The sequence below is a fragment of the Chenopodium album genome, chromosome 22, assembly GCF_948465745.1.
Source record: "Chenopodium album chromosome 22, dcCheAlbu1.1, whole genome shotgun sequence".
Classification (NCBI taxonomy): domain Eukaryota; kingdom Viridiplantae; phylum Streptophyta; class Magnoliopsida; order Caryophyllales; family Amaranthaceae; genus Chenopodium; species Chenopodium album.
In genome coordinates, this window is record NC_137855.1 from 37,962,097 (window position 1) to 37,972,124 (window position 10,028).

Genomic DNA, 10,028 nt, shown 5'->3' on the forward strand with positions numbered 1-10,028 from the left:
ATGCCCACATGTTCTATACATTATTTTCAAAGTGGAAAACATCACAATAAATCATCTTGTCTTTTCCATTATTTTCGCTCCTTCAATACAATATTTATATGTGATGAAAGAACTATAAGACTTATCCGAAATGTGTATACAATTAAGGGCTTTGCTTTCCTTTATTTAGTACTCCCTCCTTCCCTTAATACAATGTCTCTTTCTCTTTATTATGTGAGGAATAAATGCTCAAAAGAGGCATTGTATTAAGGGACGGAGGGAGTAGTTATTGTGTATTTGTGTATGAGATAATTAATTAGCATAGCTACTTGTAAGTAGAGCAAGAAACTTGGATTGATAAAGAGCAAGAGAGTACGTAGAGCTGGCTCCTTTTTAAGTTGGGCTTTTAACTATGTTGATTTTTATTGGGCTTGTACTGGCGGGCTAGACCATGATGGGCCACCTTGAAGATCTGCTCATAGCCAACTAACAATACATACAGGAATAAAAATGTCATGCTCAATGCATAAGTAATGAATACTTCCGTTGTCCCTTTTTTAAAAAGTGACTAAGGAAGTAGTAGACTAGTAGTTACCTTTCCCCTCTTTTTGGTACTACTCAACGATAGTTTAATTGGATTCTTATTTAGGTTTCTTCAAGCTATAGTGGACGGAATAAGGGTATGATCACATTTACTGAATTGAGCTGAATTAAATTGAACTGATTGAAGCTGAACTGAATTGAATTGAGCTGAAATGAATATTTTATGAGAGAAGGAAATTAGGAGTTGGAGCTGAACTGAATTGATTGGAGCTGAACTGAACAAGCCCTAAAACTGTACTTTGTATTTGTGACAAAATTGATTGGGCTTCACAGTTCACCATACTTTTAAGTAATTAATTTAAAGTTAATGTGCGATTGGAATAAAAAAGCATGAATCTATCTTCATGATAGTAATTTTTGTGTTAAAATTATTTTAAATAATGCTTTTTAGAATAAAGTCATGATCACTTTACCTATAAAAAATTAATATTTGGTTAAAATAATTTCAATTTAGTAAAAATAAGTATTGAAAGAAGAATTATAATAAAGAATCTACATAATAGGGCTGTAACGATATAACACTCTGTGTAGTCCGTAGTACTGAGACTAATTGACTTTGCTGGTTTCCTAATAAGACATTGTTCTTAAATTCTCTTCCTCAGCTATCAAACCTTTGAATAATCGATCTATACACACAAAAATTAAAGAATAGTTTACGTAACGTATGCAAAAAAATTTCTTCCATTATTAATTTCTTGTATACAATAGAATGGAGAAGATTTTTCACGAATTGTTGTACAAACTAAATATATTGGAGAACAAATGTTTAAATAAAAAGTATATGAACAGAAAATATAATAGAAATTTCATCATTAAGGCAAGGAAGAAGGTATAGAACTCTCCTCAGTCCATTCCAAGCTAGGTTCACTCCAAGACCTTGGCCTAACTCCTAATTGAAAAAATATGACCATTTCAAGTGCTTCAAGAATCTTATTTTCATCCAAAAATTTGTTCCAAATTCCACTTACTATGCAATAGTTACTATTGTAAGGAGAACGATGATGATTAGCATGTTCTAATCGCGATACTAGTACCCCCAAATCTTGTAACGTTACTACTATTGGTGGTAACTTGCTCTTTGTTGAGTGTGACCATGCATGAAATTGTTGGCTAAACATGATGCAACCCGCGAAGGATCCGACAAATGCGAGTAGGATCGGGTCGTTGAGGACTAGGTTAATGGGTAGAACCGTGAAGGTTATTATTTTGGCTAATGCATGGAGGTTGTTAGCAAATTGGCGCTTTGTGATGGTCCATGGCCATTTGTGGTGCCCTTGGAAGGCATCAATTTGGCCTCCGAATAACGGGGTTGTGGCATCCCCATAGTTGTCGATGCCCCAATGGTAGACTCCGGACCCTAGATCTGCCAAAACGTACCCGACTAAGCCAGCTAAAATAGGCTCGGCCCAAATATGGGAATCTGCTGAAACAGCTACAAACTTTGCTAGAGAAACTAGCAAAGTTGTGCACCCACTAGCCAACCAGGCTCTATGGCCCCACGTGGACTTTAAGGCCGGATCATCCGGCCTAGGTCCTTTAGGGGTTATTGGAACTTGAGCCGGTGTAGGTTGCGTAGAACTTGGTTTGACTACTAAACGGGTTGGACCAAGGTTTGGTTTTACCGGGGTGGCGGTGCAACGAACCCGAGTTCGAATGATGTGGATAATTTGGTAGTTTTTGTTAGCATGTTGGTAAGGACTCTTAAAGAGGTTCTTTTGTTGAGGTAAGATTGACATTGGACATTAAGGGAGTAGACTTGCAGGGGTGCCTAACGGGATCAATATGATAGAGGTTGGTATTTTATAAGTGGACAATATATTTTGTAAATGCATTTACTAGATCGAAAATAATAATTAGAAGAAAATAAATAAATTAATGTGGTTGGAGTTGATGAGAAGGGACTTGTGGTGGATGAGAAGATAGGAAAGATAAGTAATGTGGTATGGAGAAGAGATGCGTGGGACTATTTGGATGCCTCAATTTAGAAACTTTTAAGATGGTGATATGGGGGGTCACTTGTTTATACTACGTATTAGTTATGACTTATGATCATGTCAATTAGTTAGTACTTCGTATTAATTAGCAAGTCATATTTGATATTTTGGTATCAAGCTTGATATATTTTCGATTGAAAACTATTTGTAATTCATTAATTAATAAAAATACGTGGGGCTATAAAAATGCTTCAAATAACAGGATGGATCATATATACAAGTATTTTTACTTTTAGGATAAAATGAGGTTGGTAGAATGTAATGTACGTAGAAGATAAATAAATAGAATCAAAAGTTGTTTTAAAAGAATAATGTAATAATAAGTAGAATTCTAAAAACGTGTAGAAAATGAAAGTGAGTAGAAAGATTTGAATATGTAAACATAATTCTATCTATAAATTAAAATGTGAATGTCAACAATTTTAGTTAGTGAAAGTCTTATATATACGATAGTATTAAAGGCATAATAAATTCAAAACTAGTATATATCATAATCCCTTTATGGCTTTTTTCCAACAAATTGATAAAAAAATTGTATTAAGGGTTGAAGATATATAGAAGGAATCAAGCTAAGGAACAAGCTCAAAGAATTACTCCGTTGTTAGTATTCTGAAGTAATCAAACTTCCAACTCATTTCTTTTTCTCCTAATTATTTTCCTCCACAAATTTACAAGTATTGCATTTTGCAATTCAATATGCCAAAATTAAAGGTAGAAGAGAAAAATGATATACGGAATTGGTTGTCAAATAGCTCTTCTTTGTTAGAAAGGAGCTAGTGCGCCAAAATAGTAGGCAAATAGCCGTATATTCCAAGATGCTACTAAGAACATGAGGCAAATATGTGTTCAATAGTGTCTATGGAGTACCTTTTTTTCTTTTTCTTTTCAATTTCGATTCTAATTTCACTAATAATGGCCCTCAAAAAAAAATAATAGACTAATGGTGATGGGCTGATGGCTAATGGGCCCGGTGGCACAACTGGTTACGCACATAAATATAATAAACACCATCAAATTAAACACTCGAAAATAAAATAGACATGTTGATAAGTTATGACAATCTTTTTTTTTTTTTTTTTTTTTTGACACTAAGTTATGACAATCTTAAAACAAACTCTCTTTTCTCTCTAAATTTTTTTTAAAAAAAGAAAATTAGAGCTAGCAAGTCAAAAATAGTCAAAATTTATTCAACATTTTGGCTATTTCCAAGTTCCAACCCTATATATCATTTTAAAAGCGCAACTTGTATGTCCTCTATAGTGTATTTAATTTGTTCGAGTATAGTTGAATTATATGAGTTTAGTATTATACAAAGTTAATATTTTTGGTAAAAATTTATGCGGGATAAACTAAAGAGGTTAATTTTTAGATACAATAATTAGGTGAATTATACGAAATAATCATAAAGTATATAACAGATCGATTGACCTAGAAGAATGCTATAAAATACAAAAAATGTTAGAGCAAAGGTATAAAAAAAATTAAAAAAAAAAAAAAAAGTTGATATGCCACGGGCGTAGCTTTGCAAAAAAGGAGGTTTTTATTATTATATATAAAAAAAGGATAACACAAAGAGACTTTAATTTTTTTTCACCAACTTTTATATGTGGGCTGGCCACATTGTATGGCTAGCTATTATTAGGGTTACTTCGTCAGTGTTATAGGAGTTGCTCGATCAGTGTTATAGGGGTTACTTTGTCAGTGTTATAGGAGTTACTCGATAGTGTTATATGAGTTACTTGGTCAGTGTTATAAGGGTTATTCCTTCATTATTACATGAGTTAATCAATTAGTGTTATAGGGTTTAATTTGTTCTTTTACAAGCAGTCATATAAATATATAATGTAGCCAGCCGAACACAAGACGCATTGTAATATATATATATTTTTTTTTTCAGATGATCTTTGAGAAACTAAAAATAAAGGTAAAAAATCTAAAAATAAAATTTCTAGTCATTACAACAACAAGAATTCAGCCCTGGGCCAACCCTAAAGCACTCATCTTTTTCGCAAGGGGGGGAGAAAGTGCATCCGCTGTCACATTTTTGAAGCATATAACATCTCTGATGTTGATCGAGAATCTCTGCTTGAGGTTTCAAAGCCAACTCAGAAGGATCTAAATGATCTTGATTTGATATCCCTATAAATTAAAAAAAAAAAAAAAAAAAAAATCATAGTACAACATCTTAGTTTCAAAATAAATTGGCTAACAATCTAACATAAATCGTTAATGATAATAATAATAATAATAATAATAATAATAATATTATTATTATTATTATTATAATTATTATTATTACTATTACTATTTTTTTTTGTCGGTTGTGTGACTTTATTTTTGAGATATAATAATAATAATAATAATAATAATAATAATAAATCAAACTACAAACAACCACAAATAATGCTCTTTAAAACTTACCATGAGAAGCGACAAAGAGTATCACCAAAAAGAGGGACAACAATGTAGAAATTTTCATGCTCAAGAACTTCACAAACAAATTAAATGCTAATATTCAAAACTAAAAAAAAAAAATTGAACACTAATGAATGTGTGACGCGATATTCTATTAACCTGATTTTACATATTTAAATATACTTCTATTTTATGATTATTTATCTTATCTTATCTTATCCAATCTTATCTTATCTTATCTAAACTTATATGCAACCTTATTAATTTTTATTATAATTGTACACATAATTGATGGGTAACCTGGCCTAGAGGTATTTAACTACAGCCCGACCCACAACTCAACCCAATTTGGTCTAAAAATTGGGCGGGTTTGGACAAGCCTAAAAACACATCCATTATTAGATTAAAACTCAAACGTGCCCGAAAAAACCCCAAAACACACTTTTTCACGACGAATTTGCCACTTTTTTGCATGTTGTGCATGGGATATGATGTTAAGGCCCAACTTGGCCCAAATTTTTGATTGCCTCTAGGTAACCCTAATTTGAATATATTTTTTGTTGTACTTATCTAATCTAAATTTTACTAAAATTATCTAAACTTATTTGAACTTATTAATTATGAAATAAGTGAAAATATGTTGAACATAATGGGAGCTAGCTTAAAATGAATAGGCGATATTTTGAAAGTAAACTTTGTAAGGATTTCTTTCACATCTGCTACTGAATTGTTTCAATCGAATTCTCATGTACACCGACTGTTCTGTTTGATATCCCTGTTATCTAAGCTAGTTCAAGGTTTGTTCCTGTTTCTGCGAGATGGTTGATCTGTGATATCCAATTTATTATTTTGAGCCTTTCTGTGTGCAGAATTAGGAAGGTCCCTCGTCCTTGGGTTACCCCAGCTCGTTGGTTGGCCATGACAGCAAGATGCCGTCAACTTTTATATTTTTCCTTTTGAATTTTGTTTGTTTTACAGTTCTTCTTGTCAAATAAATAAATAAACAAATAAAGTATCAAAAAGCTTGACTTTTGTCTTATTTCATTTCTTTTTTAGAAGAAACTAGTTGGTCAATGTGTATAATTTATTACTTTAATGATTTTAGCTTTTGAATTTATTTTTTCATATTTATTACTCCCTCCGTCCCATAATATAGTTTCAATTCCTATTTTGGAGATCCAAAATATTGTTCATGTTCTATTCTGGGATAGTATGTAAATACTATTATACCTTCAATTATTTAACTTTATTCATTGTACTTCTTAAATAACCCTTAATTTTTGTACATGCCTTCATTGCCTTGTACTTTTTTCCACTTTCTCTCAAACTTTTGTCTACAAATAAGCATTAAATATCTTTTCTTATTTGATACAATACTCCCTCCAATATTAAGTACTTGCTCTAGTTTCCATTTTCGACCATGCTTGCTCCATGCATTTTCTTATTTGAATAGCTTTTACAATATTTAGGGTCTGTTCACATTTATTTAATTCAGTTCAGTTCAGCTCCAATCAGTTTAGTTTAGTTCAGTTCAGCTCCAATCAGTTCAGTTCAGCTCCAATTAGTTCAGTTTAGTTCAGCTCCAATCAGTTCAGTTCACTTTAGCTCACTTCAGTAAATGTGAACAGACCCTTAATTCATTTCTCTCAACTAGTGGGGCCAACGTAAATAATACTCCCTCCGTCCCCTTTATTACGTGCCTGTATTCCTTTTTGGAGTGATCATGTCAGTTTCTATTTATAGGTTGTACTTTTTGCCAATATTATTCTTGTTTTGATGATTTGTCATTATTTTTCTTTTTCTTTTTTGTACTTTACATCAATTCCCAATACTTTCTCTCTCCTAATTCTCAACCACCTTTTTCTTTCTCTCTATCTCTCTCTAACCCCACATGCATATTTGTACTCCCAATTTTTAGTTTTAAGGAATCTTTAACTTTCTTAATTCCCGTGCAAAAGGAGAAATAGACATGTAATAAAAGGACGGAGGGAGTATCTTATTAATTTCATATTTTCTCTTCTCCAATTCTCTCAACTACTTTCGCTTTTTACAATTTTTTAATTCTTCCACGTACCTACCCCACTACCTTCATATTTTATTACTTTCTCCAATTTCTTCTAAAACTCCGCGCATAAAGAAATGGAGCAAATATTTAAAAACGAAAGGAGCATTAGATTAGGAATGCATTACAAGATCACGCACAAATCAGTGTAAATTATGTATTCCATTGACATTTTTTCTCTTTTAGCTACTTATACATAACCCTTAGCCCCTTAGGATTAGGTACTTATGTATATCATTTTCCTTAAAAGTCATTTATGAAATATCAAATTTTACGAGATTAAGAAATCGTACCATGCATGGTTAACCGTAATATATTTATTCTTCTCTTATATCGTGTATTTTTAATTTTTTGTTACAAACTTAATTAAGTAAAATATAATAAAGAGATTTGAAGGTATAAATTGTGAATTACTGTCGTGTTTATGTGGAATTATATCATATATATGATATACAAAGTAATATATACTTAATTGTTTCAAAAAAAAAAAAATATTATACTTAAAAATAATATTTATTCAAAGATATGAAAAATATGTGAATCAAAATTACTGTGAATAGTACTATCTATGTGTTTAGTGAATATATTGTGTATAATTTACAATAAGCAGTATGATATATAATTTTATTTTATTTATTTATTTATTATTTTTTTTTTTTTTGTAATTAAGAGCTAGGAAATCGAGTCATGGATAAATTAAACATATATATTACATATAATTGCTATTTGCTAATTTCATGTATTATAAGGCCAAAATATTACTCCCTCCGTCCCTAAATTACATTTTTGTTTTCCTCTATTATGTGAGGAATAAATGCTAGAAATAGGAATGTAATTTAGGAAGGGAGGGAGTAATACCAATAGTTCAATAATATATTATGAATTGGGCATTGTTTAGTTGTAATTAAAAAATAAATATATTACTCGTAATTGGTTCACTAAATTTTGTAATCTGTAACTCACATAATCACATGATTCATATCAATGTAATGCCAGTATACGAATATAATATCCAATATTATGTTAGTAATGCAACCAAAATTGCATTGGACTAACTACTCTCTCCGTCCTAAAAAAACGACCCATTTGGTCAAAACTTTGTCCAAAAAAGAATGACCCATTTGCATTAAAACACCCATCAATTTGCTACAATATTTGTGCAAAATTAGCTTCCCCATATAAAAATTTGATTTTCCATGTACTTTTATTACTTTCCCTCTCTATTTTTTTACAAACCCCATGTAAATTTATCTTAATAATATACTTTTATTTCTTTTTACTTAACTTCCTTAATACCCGCGTAATCAACCCAAATGAGTCGTTCTTTTTGGGACGGAGGGAGTAATAAACAAACTTTCAAAGATAAAAAGGCTATCATTTATTTATAATAGTATTATAATTTTGACATAAAAAGTCTATATCATCACAGCATAAAGGAATTTATAAGTGTTATTAATTTACTCCTTAACTACGGAGTAATTCTTTAATTTCCGGGAGGAACTAAGGGTGGAGATCTGCAACAGCATAAAAATGACCCATCGTTGTATTGGCGACATGTTGAGTCCTTGCAACTAGGATCAATATCACTGCAACGTCTATTGCAATCTTTAACCTTGAAGCAAAGTGGAGCTTTGATGCCTATTTCATCGGGCGATATCACTCTTGTACGTTTAGCTTCCACACTTATCATTGTGCCTGATTTCAAAACACATATTAATGGTCGAATATATGCATTAGATGACGTAAAAACAAACATAACAAATGAAAAACAATAAAAATAAATTATACAAGTACTAAATTAAGTGTTAGTGCTATAAAAACACAAATTTAATAATACATACGTATATGAAAGTTAAAGTATATATAATGCTCATGTTTATCACAAAAGGATGATAATTTGTAAGCAAATTAATCAGTAATTACCGCATAATATGGCGATCAAGAAGACTGAGAGAACAATAATAGATGGATTGGTCTTCATCGTGCTATGTTTTTTAAAAGTACGATTATAATGTAGAGTATTTTATGATGAAATAATTGAAGAAATACTTCATATTTATAGTAGTGTTAGTGGACATAGTTCTTGAGATCGAGTATTAAACTTTTAAAAGAAAGAAATCACACAAATTAGGTCTATAATGTATATTGGGCACGTTGGCATTTATCTCTTCCATTTATAGATTATAAAATCATTGATTTTAGCTTAGAAATGGAAAAAATATATATCAAAATTTATCGTGTCAAAATAAAAGAATGAAATTGGCCTGGTAAATGCACTTAATTAGAGTGTGCATCATTTTATCGAAATTTATCAACTTATATAATTAAGAGAAGAAAATCTTTATTAATTTAGCTAGAGTGTAAATTTTAATCAAAATTTATTAACTTACAAAATTAAGAGAAGTGAATCTTCATTATATTTCCCCTCAAAAAAAAAAAAAAAATGAAGCTATAAAGAGAATTCATATATAATTAAGAGAAGAAAATCTTTATTAATTTGTAAGCAAAAAAAATGATGTTATAAAGAGAATTCGGAGTATAAATTAACAAATTAAATGCTTGTATACTATCTTCAATTCATATATCTTTTACATTAAATTTTTATAGGGTAAACAAATTTTTTTAAAAAAAATTTAATTAAGAGAATATAATTTATGATTAATTCTGTTTGTAATAATGGTTAGTATTCAACCCCTTATAACAACTTCAACTTTTTTTTTTTGAAAGCTAACAATTTCACCTTTATGTTTTTTCAATAAAAAAAAAAAAAAAAACTTCACTCTTTGTATACTCAAATTATATCACAAATAATACCTCAAAATTAAAACTAAAAGTTAACGGAGTTAGTACAAGTATTTCGGTATCCATCCTTGTGTGATCCAGATGATTCTTTGTCATCACAACGAAAACAAGCCGTTATTCTATTCCAAACGAACCCTTTTTCTACATTAAGCTACCCATTCATGTCTCGTGGC

At 30.4% G+C, this 10,028-nt stretch overlaps 1 protein-coding gene across 1 annotated transcript; it reads right to left on the bottom strand.

Moving 5' to 3' along the window:
• Positions 1-1,240: 1,240 nt before the first annotated feature.
• LOC145605064 (fatty acid desaturase 4, chloroplastic-like) lies at positions 1,241-2,396 on the bottom strand. The gene has a single exon (XM_081661079.1). It carries the CDS (start codon positions 2,316-2,318, stop codon positions 1,395-1,397), a length of 924 nt encoding a protein of 307 aa, XP_081517205.1. The 5' UTR covers positions 2,319-2,396; the 3' UTR covers positions 1,241-1,394.
• Between the last annotated feature and the right edge of the window lie 7,632 nt (positions 2,397-10,028).

What these genes read in the sequence shown, in the direction of transcription:
- LOC145605064 (XM_081661079.1), bottom strand. Translation starts at nt 2,318, where the DNA reads ATGTCAATCTTACCTCAACAAAAGAACCTCTTTAAGAGTCCTTACCAA.